The sequence below is a fragment of the Adiantum capillus-veneris genome, chromosome 15, assembly GCF_014529385.1.
Source record: "Adiantum capillus-veneris isolate H3 chromosome 15, ASM1452938v2, whole genome shotgun sequence".
Classification (NCBI taxonomy): domain Eukaryota; kingdom Viridiplantae; phylum Streptophyta; class Polypodiopsida; order Polypodiales; family Pteridaceae; genus Adiantum; species Adiantum capillus-veneris.
Window position 1 is genome coordinate 114,510,611 of NC_140945.1, and position 17,405 is coordinate 114,528,015.

The window sequence follows — 17,405 nt, forward strand, 5'->3', positions numbered from 1 at the left end:
GCTATGGTGGAAGTTACAGGCTTCCATTGATGATGTAGTTAGTGAGTTAATCACAAGAGATTAGAAAAAGAGATTAACACTAATTGAAGTAGAAAAACATAAATTTTATTGATAATAAACTAATGACAAAACATGCTTACAAACAAGGCTCAAAATGATATGGTACAAAGTGTGTAGATAAGGCTTCTTTTATAGGAGAAGAGAGAGCATTTTCATGTGGCATAAGTGGTCATGTCGTGGTAGATCTATTGTGATCTAATGTAGGCTCATCTAGGGTAGAGGGGGTTTACATAGGTAGACTAATTGGTGGTGCGGAGTATGGTACACACCTCAATAGTTGAGGCCACTCACAAGAGTTATTACTCTAAGAATCATTGGATAAGAGCAACTACTGAGACCCAGATAAAAGTGGAAGACTTAAAAGAGCCATACATTGCACTAATAGATCATGGGTCAAAGATTAACCTCATGGAAAAGAATCTATATCAAAGGGAAAATGGGCAATAGATATAAATTATGGATGGATGATTTGTGCAACAAATAACTCATCAAGGGAGCTATAAGGAGCTTGTCCACATGTGAAGGTGACCATGTGAAAGATGACCAAAACTTCTTTGTACTAGAGATGTCCACAGATCCTCTTATCCTTGGGTAGTCATATATCCACTGCTATTCGTATGGAAACAAAGGTGATAGGTGATGGATGATGGATTCGCTTATGCTAAGATAAAGAGTAGGGATGAGAAGCATGCAGATCAATTCCTTACTGTTTGTGTGGACCATGAAAGGAACTATGACACTCTTAGAGAGAAACCCTTGCCAAAGACAAACAAAAACTACAAAGATATGAGGGGTTTTGATCATGTACCATTGTAGGGCAGAAGTACAGTGGTACAATAAGAGAGAAGTTCTCACATGATGTATATGCAAAGGATGTGTTTTCTACAGGTTTTGTAGGATTAATAAACTATGGATCTATCTCTTTTACAAAGTGTGAGGACTTGAAGTGGAGTGAACAAAAATGTGTAAATAGTGTAGAGTTCATTGAGGATTTTGGAAATGCTCAAGGAATTGAAGTAGGAGTGGAGACTAAGTATTAATCTACGACAAAGAAAGTGAAATCAAAGGCATTACTTCTACCAAAGGATTGCAAGGATAATATGGAGCAAGCTACTTTGCAACCTAATCTTTGCGGCCTATGAACAAGGTTACAATTAGGAATGTGGGTACAAGGCCAATTGTACGTGAGTTTGCAAAGGCATTTTTAGGAAGGGCGATATATTCTGTGGGGGATTTTTACTTAGGGTATGATTAGTTCCAACCAGATGTGGAAAGCACGAACTTTGACTATGATGAAGACAACTTTAGGATTGGTAAGGATGTGCATCTTACCTTAAAGAGCAACTAATTCAATTTCACATGTGATGAGTGGTATGAACAGTCTTATGTGACTTTATACCTCAAATTACGATGCCTTTTCTTGACGATGTGCCTGTCAGACAGGAGGGGAGAATTCATAGATGTGACATCATATTCCCCTAGAGTTCTTGGTTCAAATAATTGATTTGGCAATCAATGCAAACAACAAAGCCTCTTTTCATTACCATTACTTTGCGCAAGGTTCCAATACGAATGCATACAAAATGATACACAAGTTATGTAGAGTACACCTGTGAATAACCGCAATGTTTTGTGCTTGTGGAGTGACAAGTTACTATTCATTTAGTAGATAAATTGTGATTGACGAGAATAGGTGCCTTTTCAATATTCATGAACATTTCTATTAGGTCAAGACCCTTTAGGGCTTCTAACTTTGAGCAAAACTTATCCAATAATATTCTCACTTTTTATTAAATAACTTGTTTATGTTTTGTTCAATATTGCTTTTTAGTCATGGATGTTACCAATAGATAAAGTAAGCAAATTTTCCTGTTTGGGAATCAAACCTATACATAATGGCCATCAAAAAAGAGCCAAGGTTACTTGCTTGGATGCACAAGATTTACTTTTTTTTTGGGGGGCTTAATCAAACCTTTGATGAGTACTCTACAAAGTGTAGAAAGCACATTATTTTCTTTCTTGCCTGGTTGCTAGACTCAATCTGAGATTTCATGGTTGCTTCAAACAGCATGTACCTTACGAATTCATAGTAAGTCGTCTCTACCACTTGGTCTTTGGATATGATTCATTGGAAGAAAAGAGCTAAGCATGAAAGAAGAAGTTCTTATGCTAATAAATAATACTGACTCTATTGAAGGCCAGAAAGTTGAGCTTATAACTACCATTGAGAAAGTGACGATGGCCATGAGATTAGTATAGGTGGGGTTAATAAAAATTGAATGAGAGATTTGTTGGCAATGGCCCTGCCAAGAATAGTCATTACAAAGACAGACTAAGGATGTTCTGAAGCTCAGTAAAAGGTTAACTTTGAGTTATTGTGAAGCTCACAATCCTGCAGAGACTAAAGCAGAGGTTACTACCCTGACCTTTTTCATCAAAGTACTCTCAAGTGGAGGTTTCTCACACAGAGGATCTCCAAGAGTAAAAGAACAGCGCCCATACAGTCATGGCTGATGCTAAACCTCTGACAATCGAAGTCCTGTTGGTAATGCGTACGTCCCTTGCGATAGGACAGAGTAATGAGTACGTCCTTGGAATGGTTTCCAATATGTTTTGACTAAACAAAGACATTGCAAGCAGTGTTCATACACCATAGCCTCCAGTGAAAGTCATCATTCGTGGTAGATAACTGGAAACAAGAGTCCTTCAATGCATTCAGCCAAGTTGTCAATGCCGTTGTACCTGGGGATGACCCTGGGGGGCGGAGAACAAAGATTCTTCCTAACATACTCGAGTAGAGTTGAAAGGACTTAATCCTCTTTAGCAGTCGGTTTGTCGGGCATTTGAATCACAGATAATCGAGCGACTGAGAGGGGTAGGTAAAATTTGGGCTATAAGAAGAAGCACACAGGATAGTATACACTCACATAATACAGTAGAAACATGAATTCATTGTAGCAACTATTTGGAGTGGCATCTTGGCTCGGCAAGCACAGATTAAAGGCACAGGCATACATAGCATGGCCATGAAACATAGAACAGGATGTACGTGATGAGAAAAGATAAGGTTGGCTATAAAGCTTGAGTTCCACCAAAAGACTGGAACCAGGAGACCTCATGTGATTCCACATACTAAGGGTAATTAAAAAAAGTACATACAAGTTTACAACATTGACATGCATGAGAACAGGAGGACTGATTGAGGTAGCTATCAGAATAGGTACTATGAACATGTTATGGACAGAGTATTCATACAATGACAACACGTAAATTTGACACAACATCAAACATAAATAGGGATGGAGGTTGTGCAAATACAGGGGATTGGCTATGAATATGGAGCTTGTGGTTTGTGTCAGACTAAAAGGGCTTGCGAAAATATAAATGTCAACCTCTCAAATCAAACCATTTTCATACCATTCTCTGATAGCTGACCTCAGTGTATGATTAGGCGTGAGATTCTTGTGATTAAGTCTCAGATTTGTCATGGGTGATGTGTCATGCTCCTGAAGCCAGAGCTTTATAGCATCGTGTTCATAAGTGAAACCATCAGCCGCAATGTGCGGACTTTCCATAATTTCCTGCTCCAAAATCAGCCCTTAAGTTAACAACAGCACGGCCAACATCTAATACACTGATTTCACATTATAGCTCAATTCAAACGGGAATTCAAACTATAATTGCATTTAAGTACACCTCTAAATGAGAAGGGATAAGGGGTCATACCTGTAAAATGGGACAGAAGAAAAAGCTTGGAATGATGGGTGTCATGCCAGAAGAGGATGGACCAGCACTAGCCATGTTAGCAGCTGCTAGGCCTGCAACATTTTGAATTCTCTCCAGCTGAGGAAGAACATCCTTCTCCAAATTGGGTCGATGTTTCCTTCTGGGTTCTGCACATTGCAAGCTTAAACATGCAATGGCCAAGGCCTCAGCCAAGGGCCATTCACCAGCAGACTTATCAAGGACCCCTTCAAACTTTCCTCTATCCACTGCCTCTTCAACCAAATTGGCAACTCCAACTGCTGGCCGGCCTGTCAAAAGCTGTAGCATGACAATCCCCAGAGCATACACATCCGACTCGCAGCTCACAACACCAGTTCTTTGATAATCCGGGTCCATATAAGCAAAGGTCCCCACTAGCACACTTTCCTTGTACATTGTCACGCTGAATGTGAGATTGTTTGGCACCAATTTGGCGAGGCCAACATCACCAATTTTGCTAACAAAGTGGTGATCCAGTAATATGTTCCCAGGTTTCAGATCACGATGAACAATGGGCTGAGGGCGAGAGTGGAGAAACAGCAACGCTATAGCAACCTCTAGACAGATTCTGAATCGGACATACCAGGGCAGAGGAGGAGTACCGTTTTTGCAATTCAGCCGGTCCTCGAGGCTACCGTTTGCCATGTATTCATACACGATACAACCTTTCTCAGGGCACGCTCCAAGCAACATGACCATGTGAGGATGGCGAATGCGACTCAAGACTTCCACCTGCAAGTGCCAATCACACACAGTTATTGCCCAATAGCAGGAACCAGTCTATGAACATAGATGCACGCTAGGAATGCCAATGCACACAAAATCTTGACAGGTGTTGTCATCACCTCGCTTTGAAATTCCTCACGTCCTTGTGACCCATCGTGAGCAAGAACTTTGATTGCGACAGTGGTGTGGTGCAATTTGCCTCTGAAGACAGGTCCATACCCACCTTCTCCCAGTTTGTTATCTTCATGGAAATTGTTTGTCCCGTTCTGTAGCTCTTGAAACGTGTACTCGGTATACTTTTGCTGTTCATTTTGCAGAGTTGCAACAGCCTTCAGTTTTGCAACAGACTCTTCGGAAGCTTTGGCTTCTGCTGCTTTCCTCAGCTCACTTTCTACTTCCAGTTTTCTGGTTACGTCTGCAAGATTTACCAGTGCTTCCTCATATCGCTTCCTCGCAGTTTCTGCCTCCACCACATAAGCATCCGCCACCCTTCTCTGAGTTTCCAGCTGCGCTCGAGTTTCCTGATGGTTTCTAACCTCCTCTGCTAGCATCTGTTGTAAAGTGCCTCTCTCTCTCAATGCCACTTGCAATGCAGCTTGTGCCTCCTCGCGTCTATTGGCATCTCTGATTGCTTGCTGCTTTGCCAGATTTGCTTCCTTGAGAGCTTCATCCCGACGCCTCTCATGCTCCACAATCTGCAAATTTGATTATACAATGTTAAGGCATTGAATTTATACTTGAAAGCAAAGAGAGTCATTAAGTGCTGCAGGAAGCACCATTTTTCTGGCACTAGCGACCACTTCCTCTGCCTTTTTGAGATTACATGCTTGCATTTCTGCTTCTCTCTGAGCCCAGTCTGCAGACTGCTTGGCTTCATGCAGCTGCTTTTGCAGTAGATAACTGCTGTCTGAAGCCACTACACCCTGCATTTATGTCACTCGTCCATCAATGAGAGCATTACACATCAACTAACTGGCTACTCACTTTCAAAAACCAAAAATTAGTGTGTAGGTTTAGCTAGAGAAAGAGTGATTAAAGAGGCTAAGGGGTAATTAGGATCTAACACTAGTGATTAGGAAATGCTAATCACAGTAGGGCTCTGATACCAATTGTAGAAGTTATAGGATAATTAAGAGTACCAAGCATAATGACAGAGAGAAATGCTTTTATTAAGTTGACATTAGCTCCTACTTTCCCCTTAAAATCAGCTCTATTACTTGGTGACTCAATAGGTATCAGCTTCTACTGTTCCACTCCTCCCTTAATCAATACAATCGTTCAACCACTTATATAAGAATGGTACAGTGCATAGTTTTTCCATATGTCGGGCTTGGACGGGTATGGAAGTACGGATTAGACCCCTGAGGATTCCATACAGCACACTAAAAACGGCCTACATATGACACTTAAAGAATACAAAGGTGCACAAAACCATAGATTGCAGTGAATCGCCATAGAAATTTTAGAATCTAGGCAAAGAGCAAAATGAAGAGGCCAAAACATGAAGCCTCAAGGCAAAAAATGGAGCCTTAAGACAGTAAAGTCCGAACTCCAATAATGCGTCAATCAAACTCGGACACGTCCAAGAGTATGGTTCCCCAATCGGACATGTCCGGAAATACTATGCTACAGTATAATTAACAGGAACTTAAGAAGCTGAAAGCAAAGGTTCAATACATCGCTGTCTGCAACTGCCATGACTGATTCTTCTGGTGCAGACACATGCATCCTTTGTGCAGGTAAGTCGTCTACATTATCTAGATGTCCCAAATCCAAGCTGCTTTGAGAGAGAGCATCATGGTCAGAATATGGAGCTGACTCTGCAGTATTGTTGCTTGGAACCACTGTAGCAAATGGATTAATTGCATCCTCAGAGGGAATCCTCTGGTTGGCATAATCATGCATTTGAAAATTACTGTTGTCAGCAGGGAGTCGATCCTGCACATTGCTAGATTCGCTTGCTAAAGCTTCTCCAGTTCCATATAGATTGATGGGATGTGTAATGCTGTAATCAATCGTGCTCCAAGGTTGGCGGGAATAGGGTGTTGTGGGTGCAGATTGCAAATACCAACTTTCTGACGGTGATGAATAGTTTCGCATCATTACAGGGACTCCAAATTCTGTAGTTCTGCTTAAGTAATCTGAACCCGAAGGTCTAGGAGAAATATCCATTGAAGCACTGTGTAAGTGCATATTGTGTGGAGAAATACACATACTATCCCTAACATCAGACCATATGCTTCCTTCTGCATCTTGAGGTCTTTCATTTGTCATTAATTCATCTGCAAAACCTCTCGAGCCATTCATATGAGCCAATGGTATTGTCAAGAAAGCATCCTAGTTATTTCACAGAGAGGTTAACCTTACCCTCGTTCACCGTTCCACTCGAAGTGCTTGTCTCACTCGCTGTTGGAATGCTGATCTCACTTGCAGCTGACAATGACGAAGATGGGCTGCATGAAGAACTAGGGGACTCTGTTGCATCCTTTACAAAGCAAAGCTTTCCTTTGCATATCACCATTACCGTGCAGAAACCTGGAGCATGTTTGGCTACAGAGGTTGGAATGCTCTCCTTCTTGAAAGCTCTGTGAATAGATGACAGTTAGGATCAGACACAAAGGTACTCTAAAAGCAGTATTGATACATATAAAAACACCAAAAAAAGAGAGAGAAAGAGAGAATGCAATCAGCTTAAACAATGCAATTGTTTTGTCATTCTTCATTAAATTGCTAAATTTTCTTATCACAAAGAAAATTCATAGGGCTGGTATCCCGTAATAAAGTGAGGCATCTGCTTTCAAACTATTCTCACTCCCAAAGTCCCAATGATTTCAGTTATTGATGGCTAATTGTAAACCTATTGCTATACCCTTAAATGAAAATTTGAACATGAGAGTTGATGTGCATAAAATGCTCGAGAATGCCACGATGTGCCGAAAGATTGTGGGTAAAATGCTTGAGAATGCCACCATGTGCCAGAAGATTGTGGGTAGCTTGAAAATGCCATCATGTACATGAAGATAGTGGGTAGTGGAGAAGCACAACTAGTCATCCACTATATAATACAACAGCAGTTCCATCATATATAGCATTGACAAAATGCTAAGACACCCTCACTGAAAAAATCAGTGCTAAAGAGTGGCGGCTTCAAGCTAGGTATCAATAAAATGGGCAGCCGCCAGTGGCTTGTCACATACCTTGATAGAAGACTTTGTGATGAAGTCCCCAAAACTAAGTTCGTGATGCCAAGTTTCATAATCTGATCCACTAGCCCTTTCTGGACTGAATCATTTTCTGAATAACACACTGTATGCTTGACCTAAAAGGACAATTTTTAGCAAGCAAGACAAATTTGATGCTCAATTCTGACAATTCACTCCAGTGGGCTACTCAAATACAACAAATGACGCCAAATTTCGGCAGCATTCGCCATTTCTAAAAAATAAACCAAAAAGCCACATTCGCGCACCTTCCTCTTGTCGCACAGCTGTCTATAATTATTCAATAGGTTTTCTTTCTCCAAACGAATATCTTCTTTGAACCTCTTCACTGTCTCGCGATTGGCCTTCTCGACGGGAAATTTGCCTCCCACTGTGAACAAAAAAGACGCAATGGATACTAATCCCAAGTCCTTATCGAGCAAGACAACTAACACTGTAGGACTTGAAATGCTGTAGTAAAGATTTTATCAATGCAGAGGATTACTCACTTGCAATTTATTTGCATGCAAGTTCTCTTGGAATGTTTCTGTACAAAGAAAACGCAAATGAGCTTACTTGCATACGGGATATAGCGCAGCGGTGACTGCACATGGAGGAGGTGGACCGAACTGTCGGGAGGGACAATCCTCTCAAGAGCCCACTTCAAGGCAAGAAGACCACTGAGTCCAGTTCCCACACCGATGCCTACTCTAGGAGGGTTCACCACAGCTGAATCTGACTCTTCTTTGATGTCAGCCATACCCTTGACGCAGAGGATAGGGTGTAATGGGTCTTCTGCGGGAGTCTTGGGTGTTCAAATTGACGTTGAAATTTCAAAAAGATAAAGAGCCAATGCAGCTCCGATGAAGCGGGAGAGGATCGCCGCTAGATGCTAGAGCCACAAACTTAGAGAGAGAGAGAGAGAGAGAGAGAGAGAGAGAGAGAGAGAGAGAGAAGCTAGCAGAGCGCAGAGAGAGAGCGAGAGCGAGGGGGGATCTTGTGAGAATATTCGACTTTCACGTCCTCGATGTTTCCGACCTCAGCGTCTCCCCTCCCTGTACTGCTTCTTCCCAGCACCTTCTGCCTTGATGTATGTCCTCAAATTTTCAATTTTGATGACCTCACAATGTTTTGATCACGCGTCAAAAGTTTGTGAGACTTAGAGGGCTCCTCCATAAGCCCTCCATTTTGGAGGGCTCATAATATCGTGCAAGGTCCTCTCTGTTGGAATCAGAGCCTCATACACTGCTGCAACCTAGCAATTTTACCTGCAATTATCGGTCAACTCTGCAGATTTTGTGTGTGATGCGAAGGAAGTGACTTGCTGCTGCCTGTAAAAAGGCGATTCTCAATTGTAGGGGGTGCTTGAAGTGCCCCCCAGCGAAAAGGTAGGGAGCTCTTCCGATGATGGCGTAGCAGCCTGTCGAAAAGGCCGAAGCCCTTATGGGGCTATCCTCAGGACTAAGTGGCACGGGCATGGGAGGGTGGGATCTACGGCGAGGGCATTGTGGGTCGTAGATCCCAGTGGCGGCACTGAAAGTAAATTAGGGTACCCTAAATTACTTTTTATAATAAAAAGTAATCTAGAGTACCCTAATTTACTTTCGGTGCCCGTCCCTAATTTACATGTTTTAAGTAAATTAGGGCCCCCACGTTTCACAACGCATGCATGGCGTAACGGTTAGGGTAGGCGCCTCTCGTGTGTGAGGTCCCGGGTTCAAACCCGACGTCGCAAAATGGGGGTACCCTAGATTACTTCCGAAATGCGGGTACCGTAGATTACTTTTTACCATAGATTACAAAAAGTAATCTAGGGTACCCGCATTTGGGATCTACGGCCCACAATGCTCCCGCCGTAGATCCCACCCTCCCATGCCCCTGCCACTTAGTCCTGAGGTGGGGCTGTAGCAATTTCTCACGAGGGCCCTCCAAAGATGCCTTTAGAGGGCCTATGGGGGAGCCCTCTTAGGATAAAAACCCCAATTGCTCTAGGCGGTTATATGGACAAATTTTGCCCGGTATATCAAACGGTAGTTTAATTTGAAATACCGAGCGCGGATTTGCTATGGACAGAGGTCGAGCCCTCGTGGCATTATTGTATTGTTTTTGGCCCCGCGTGAGAATCGTAATACATGCCCTTTTTTTCAAAATCTGCTCTAGTTCTCTGTACGCAGGATTGTGCGAATCAATGCCAATATGTGTAGAAAGGCGTGGAGAAGACGAATTTGATGAGATAATTTGCGCTCTAAAATTCCAATCATGGAGAGGGAGAGCGTACTGTGAACATTTGGGTGTCCTTAATATGGGTCTTTTACCTACCCCCCCCCCCCCCCCCCCCCCCCCCCCCCCCCCCTCCCCTTTTTTTCTGCGAGGGGTCGATATCGACAAGAGTGTGATGGGTTATGATGGTAACTGTGTAATTGCAACACTTTCCCAACATGAAGGAAGAAAATTGCAGCAAGAATACAAAAAAAACTAGAAGACTGGAGTAATTGAAGCTATTGACCACGGTGGACATCAAGGCAAACATTACAATTCTCGTTCAATTCTAAAACCTCATTATGTTTTTTGCAGAGGGAGATTGTATAAAACTATTCAATCTCGATAAGAGTTCCAACTTGTAATGGATTTACAATGAAGAGTTTAGATGAATGTAAATAAGAGTTCCAACTTGTAATGGATCTACAATGAAGAGTTTATATGAATTTATGGTTTTTGCAAAGTGAGATTGTGCAAAACTATCAAGGTCATTAAGAGTTCCAAATTGTAATGGATTTACAATAAAGAGTCTAAATGAGTATATTGAAGCTAAATGAGTTATTATTGAGCTTTTATAACCAAAATTTTGAGCAAGATTACTCGAGTACATTGTGTCTGTTAGCAAATCTAACTAGAGAATGGTAATCTCCTACTTTCACTCTTTAATTTAACAAACTTCCATCGTCTGATTTGTACTTGTTTGAGATCGATTGTCTACAACACAAATATGTCATTTATATTATGCAAACTACATTTTTTTCATTATTTTTTTGTTGGAGAAGGGTTATAGGATTATTTCTAAGCTACTGCAAGTCTCATGCGATAGTTTTGACCACCTCTAAAATGATGGATTGAAAATTTTTGCACATCCAAATTAACTTTTTTTTAGGTCCATCATGTTGTATTAGAGAAGTACATCACACCCCTTTCTTCCCATTGCATTTGCTTGTCAAAACCTCAATCCACGTAGTAGACGTATAGTCAAGAGTGTCTGCATGTTGGTCTTGATCCGTTGCTCTTATTTGTTAACTCATTGTCAATGTGGCTATATGGTACATCTATGTCCTTGTGACCCACTAACATTGACACCATTTTCAGGAATTGACTCAAAGTCGGTCAAGTATTTTACACCTACGGTAGTGCACCAAAACTAGGGTTTGGATACTTGAGGGAAGCTAGGAGCATCGTTGCTTATTTGTTTTGTTATTTGAGAGTTTTAAGTGTGTTGTCAATGATTTTGGTTTGAGGAACCTGTGTCCATTATATTGTCACTCATATGCTTCCAAATCATCGTTACGACTCCATTTCCATGAGAGTTTGTTACACTCGTTTTATTCTTTTAAGTTCTTTATTTTTGCACATACATCTCAAGTGTCATTAAAAAGTTCAGCTAACCATAAGTTTGGGCCAAAAAAACATAACTTTGAAAATTGGCAAATTTTGAAAAACACATTGCTAGTTGGTGATTTTTCTACATGAAAACCTAGAAAGTGACTTCAATAAGCATCATCTCGAAAGTCTGCGTTGCGTCTGAGAATGCACATGAGTTGTGATCCATCGACTTCCTCAATTCGACAAGAGGCTTATTTAGCTAGCTGCCAATGCATACCCTATGGGCCACATACCCAAAAATTCATGAAATTTGGACCTCCTTTGAGTATTCAAAAGGCCAAAAGACCATCAAGACTCTACAAGACCATAGAAACAAGAAAAAAAATTCTGAGTCATGTTTTGTTGTGAGTATTGATCATTTGAAAGAGTTGTCCTTGTGATCCATATTTCTTTTTACGTCCATTCACTCCTTAGAGTAGAAAAAATCAAATTTTTGTGTCCAGGGACATAAGATTTTTGATCTCTGAGATAACTATAGTTAGGGATTTCAAGTCCATTTTGGAAGTCATTTGCACAAAAAGCATACCGTTGCACATTGTAACATACGAAACAAGTCTATCACATCTCACTATCAGGCAGGGATGTACATGGATTGGCCACCACATTTGACAAAGAGTTTAAAGCGCTGCTTCTAAAGAGCATTGGTAACCCATTCCCAGTAGCATTTTGCATTTGGATGCCATTTGAAGCATAGACAAACCCAAACCAGCTCTGTGAAAATGCAAAAAACAAAGAAAACTCTAGAACTCTAATTTGGAAGGGCAAATCAAAGCGAACTCATTGAAACCTTGGAAAAATCTTTATGTCAAACTCTCATGGTCAAAAAGGTGGAAGAGATGAAGGGCAGAGAGACAAAAGGAAGAAAGCTTATACTCATACAAGAAGAACTCGACCCAAAACAATATTTAGAGTGATCTCATTAAAGAAAAGCTTATATATATATACAGTAATTTGCTAGACCATGCAAATGCACCAAAATAATTCCACACAACTCTACATGTTGTTCCTAGCCACATAACTCAAGAAACAATTCCCACATTTCAAGCTTGACGCTCAACTGTGTGACCAAACCTGACAATTCCCCTTGTCACACAACTCAACCAGAGTGTTTACTCAATCCAAGGAGTAGAACTATTATCATAACAACTAACAATACAACATGGATTCCACCATGCATCACAAGTCTTACAAAAAATGGTAGCATCTAATACCCATTCAATTAGATTCTATTAACCATAAAAAGACTACTAATTGCATTTTAAAAGCCAAACCAACATGGTTTTATTGAGAATTAACTCCCAATCTACAGCTATTTGCAAGGAAATTAGTACATATCCCAAGTAAACCTCAAATCTGAGGTCAACAAAAGAAGACACTCTTTGTTAGCTAGGGAATACATAACTATGATTACATGTGCCGATACAATCTTATAAAAAGTTATCGTCATAAGGTACATCCTCTTCAGTCCTATAAAAGTTACACTTTTTTTGTTTATTTGACATGAATCATCTTGAACTTCAGTCGATGTCGTAAAAATGTTCTCCGTTGCAAAAGTTTAGACAAATAATTTTTGTAGAAGTCAAAGCCAAATCCAAACCAATAATCTAGAGCGTTTGAGAGCTCTATAACTCTATAAAGGCTTGTTTCTGAAGCCGAAATGCCAAGAAACTTTGAAATTTTTTGAACATAAACTTACTGCAAAATTTTGAAAGTAATTTTCATAGAATCTTATCGATGATAGACAGCCAAGGAGAGGTAATAAATTCCTTGTTGAGATGCCAAATAGTCTATCCCTATGTGAAGGAGTTCTTACATGAAGAGAAGCTAAAAAATAGATCGTCGGACATAAGCTTTTTTTAAAACAAAACTATGCCAAAAAATAGCAAACATTAAGCAGTCTTCACAAAAGGGGTCGTTTTTGCTCCTATCATATAACAGAGACCGATTTGGAAGCAACCACTGAATCAAAAAGTGTCATAATAATCAATATCTAATTCTCCTAAATGATTTTCTCATGTTAAACTGATCATTTAATATGGGGAAGTGCCAGGGGAGAAAAAGCTAGAATATTGGTTAAGTTAGCAGACCGGCCACAATAGGGATCCAAAGGAGGGAAAATAGGGATCCAAAAGGGGGGGCCATCTGCAAAAGAGCTATGTACAACAATGGGCTTAAAAGACCTTAAGGTTCAGCCCATTAAGACTTCCAAAATGCTAAGGTTCCAAAATTCAAAGATTGTGTCCAAAGGTCAACTTTAGGGAAAATTGGATGCTTTGTGTGTGTCCCAAAAGTCTTTGTCAAGCCCTACATAGGAGGGGCGAGCCCAAGAAGTAGGGGATGAGAGAGAAACTCATACACACACACAAGCTCCCTTTGTACACAAGGGGAAAGAGGGACACATGTCAGCTCCCTAGCCCAGATGCCCACAAGGTGTACTCAAATCCTATTGGATGGCAGCCAATGAGAATTAGGCTCGAGTAAATCTAGTTTAATTAATTTAAAAACACTTAAGAAAAGAACCAATAAGATTAAGCTCTCTAGAAGACTATTGGACATTCTCCCAAGGGAACCAATGAGCATTCAGCAGCCCAATGGCTTGCCTGATTCCTGTTGGCCAGGAGGCAAAGGGGTCCAATGAGAGTTTATTTGAATTGTTAAATTACCTAAAGCTCTCACAAAAGGGGAAAGGGGGACACATGTCAGAAGGCTATCACTTATGCTTCTTAATTACCATTGGCTAAGCCTGGGGAGGTCCAATAGGATGCTAGCATGAGTAATTAGCAAGGGGGGTCGACCAAGAGAGAGAGGGGGCTGATTTTTGCAAGGCATTATTGACACGCACACTCACACAATCAATGTGTGAAGTTAAGAAGACTCTCTCTCCTTCTCAAGCTTTAATGGAAAGCTTATCACCTACTCCAAGCTTGTGAGAAGGAAGGCCTACATCAACAACTCTTGGCTTTGTGATGCAAATCCAACCAAGAGACAAGCTTCAATGCATGCTCATCTCCTCTACCATGCTAATTACTAAGCTAAGCTATGCTAATATGAGTGATTATGTGAGGAGATGTACATCTTTCTCGTAAGAATACTCCTTCCTCTCAATCTACTCTCATACCCCGCTAGCTCTCACCATCTTCGAAGGTGTGTGAGGTCTTGGGTCTAAGACCGTAAGGGAATTGATGTTGTGTTTGATAAGTGTTTTGCTTAGTGCATGAAGTTTCATTCTTCATTGCACTAGCTAGTATTGAAGGAACACAAGAAATTGTATTGTAAAATGTCTCTCTTGATGGGAGAAACCATAATACAAAGCCTTTTGGAGGGGGGACCGGCTCCATGCAAATCCGGTCCTCAACTGTTGTCAATTGCTTAATTTCTCTCTCTTTTGAATATTTCATGCTACCTAGCTAGGTGTTATGCTTTTTGTTGCTCTCTCCACCCAAGCACTATTGTTAATCTCATTAGGAATCTATTCTAATGAAATGCTCACTATGTTCATGTTATTTTTCGCTACACACAAGTTACTAGGCCATTAAATGGTACATTGGGTCTCAAAGCACAAGGTTTCTCTTTTCTTGCTCAAGAAGGGAGGTCCTCAAGCTAGCTATAAATGGTTGGTACAATTAATTGCATGTGAGTAAGTAGAATAGGGATTTTTCAGCCTTGCAGTGCGCTTGTCTTTGTGCAGTTAACGAGGCATCACCATCGAGAGCTATGGTTTTAATAGTGGAGTCCTACGGGGCTTGCCTATGGCTTAACCACTATTGAGCTATTAGAAGCTTGACAGGAGCCGGTGTTGTTTTGGTGTTGAACGACCCTCTCTTCTATTCCTTGCAATTAATGGTATTCGAGCCACGGGTAAAGTAGCTTGAGTGCTTTTTCTAAAGGGGTAAAGATGAGTAGCAACTAGGGTTTGAAGTGCCAAAGTACACCTAAAACGTTTACACCTAAACGTTGTTAGAATGGCTGACAATAGTAAAGAGAGTGAAATTAATGTTGATAACTTTGATTTTGCTAATGAGCAAGCTACTAATGATGCCCCGATGCTTGTTAACTATCTTGTTTCTAGGCTTCAACAAGCCATGGGCAATCCATCCCTCCAAAGTGAAGTGCAACGGCAACTTCGTGCTCATGGGATTCTCTAGGCTCCCCACCATGATGAGAGGGCACCTAGGAAGCCTCCTTGTGAGACTTCCAAAAGAGGTCTCTCTCCGATTCGGGAAGAAGAAGAGGATCCCTATGAAGGGCTCAAAAATTTGCTCCTTGATGATGCATCTCCTTCTCAAAGGAGAACTCAAGAGCCTCCACCAAAGAAACGAGAAAGAAGTGAGTCTCCTGCCACCTTGACGGAGATGGCTCCACGAAGACGACGGGCTAAACGCTCTCCATCACCTCCAAAACGAAGAAGACCATCGCATACTTCTCCACACCATACTTCAAAGAGGGATTGTAGACATGTAGTAGTGTTAGTGTGTATACGCGTTTCACCAGGGGCACTTTTCTCCCACTTGGTTTTTCCCCCTGGACATCTGGTGTGAAAGGACACCTTATCTCTTAGGGTCTCATATAAGCTTTGTAGCTCTGAGTTTGTATATACTCTGTTATTCTAATACAGAGAGATAGACTACAGAGCTCTCGTACACAAGCTCTGTGTCTTCTCCTTCTCCATCTTCTTCCTACTCTGAGTTGCTATCTTCGTGCTCTTCTTCTCGCACTCTCTCTCGCGTCGCACTTTCGCTCGTACTCCTTCAAATGGTATCAGAGCTCAGATCGAGGCTCGGGGCAGTAGTGCAGGAGGCTAGAGTCACCGACTCAGATTGGAGTGAAATTTGACAGGCGAAGACAAGGCCCCAAATCTCGTGGGAGAACTCGAAGGGCTTGGTGTCGTCAGAATTTCATTCTGAGGTCATCTCGGCCATCGTTCGGCTTCGACAAAGGTCTGCGCAGGCCATTTTTGACTATGTGGTCTCGACGGTTGCAGATCCGACTCTGCAAATTTGGGGTTTTCGACCTGCGACTGCATGTGCTGAGGATATCGACACTCCTAGAGTGTTGATTTGTGGCTGTCTACACATCGAAGGACGGCTCACAGTTCTTGGAGGCGTGTCACATACGACACGGGCACATCTACACACAGTCTGTAGGCGACATCCACTAGTTCATCAGGTAGCTTGTGTTTGCTGCTTGATATTCCAGATTTCATCCTGACATTGTAGGTACTTCCACATGGGATGTATTGTCAGAGATGATGTATGTCTGTTGAGGGTTTGCTGGCTGTGAGTCACGCAGCAAACAACCGCCACAGCGGTTACAACATACATTGGGAAATTTGTGGATGTATGACTTTGTCGGAAGTCTATGTATTGTCAGATTTACTGCAGCCTTTGTTGAGGGTCGAGTGAGGTTTTATTGAGCTGGGGGATTCTCGAATGTTGAGATCCTTTCGGTGATACAGGTCTTGGAGCGATCCCTCGAGCACCCTTAGATAGGCAGCTAGGATGTATTGACTGTGAGTTAGACAGTTGGGATTGCATCTTTGCTTTACTACCGTTGAGGAATTGTCGCAGTCTATGCTTACAGGACAGTGACAAGACAGTCAGAGACAGTACAGGTGCAGGATAGGTTTACCCACAGCTTACAGTGTTAGAGAGACAGTGGTTTTTTGAGCTGTTTTTAGTACACCATAGCCATTTTACAAAGGAGGCTCTGCCAAAATTTCTGCAGAATCTGAAGCTTTCTTGGTTCATTTGACAGGTTGATATTGGTTCAGAGGTCAGTTTACAGGGGAAACTCTGCCGAATTTTTCCCAGGAAAGTAAACTACTGTGAAGCGTAGCTATGGCTGGATCACATGACACTGCTCTTTACAATATCAAGAAGCTGGATGGAACCAATTTGCCATTGTGGAAGCAACAAATTTGGCACGTGTTGGTACAAAAGAAGCAGATAAAACCTATAAAGCTCAAGGGGATAAAACCAGAAGATATGGATGAAGATGAATGGA

The 17,405-nt window shown here is 41.5% G+C and overlaps 1 protein-coding gene across 2 annotated transcripts; it reads right to left on the reverse strand.

Annotated features, from left to right (window-relative positions):
* Positions 1-1,907: 1,907 nt before the first annotated feature.
* LOC147441318 (U-box domain-containing protein 52-like) lies at positions 1,908-8,841 on the reverse strand. 2 transcript variants are annotated; one of them, XM_086482995.1, is made up of 9 exons: positions 8,328-8,841; positions 8,021-8,142; positions 7,749-7,870; positions 6,919-7,136; positions 6,229-6,833; positions 5,328-5,474; positions 4,671-5,246; positions 3,787-4,557; positions 1,908-3,641 (listed from the first exon to the last, which is right to left on the reverse strand). In XM_086482995.1, exons 1-9 carry the CDS (start codon positions 8,509-8,511, stop codon positions 3,456-3,458), a joined length of 2,931 nt encoding a protein of 976 aa, XP_086339121.1. In that variant the 5' UTR covers positions 8,512-8,841; the 3' UTR covers positions 1,908-3,455. The 2 variants fall into 2 exon arrangements, with proteins under 2 accessions (XP_086339121.1, XP_086339122.1); XM_086482996.1 differs by lacking the exons at positions 7,749-7,870; positions 8,328-8,841 and having other exon boundaries at positions 8,021-8,133.
* Positions 8,842-17,405: the final 8,564 nt, after the last annotated feature.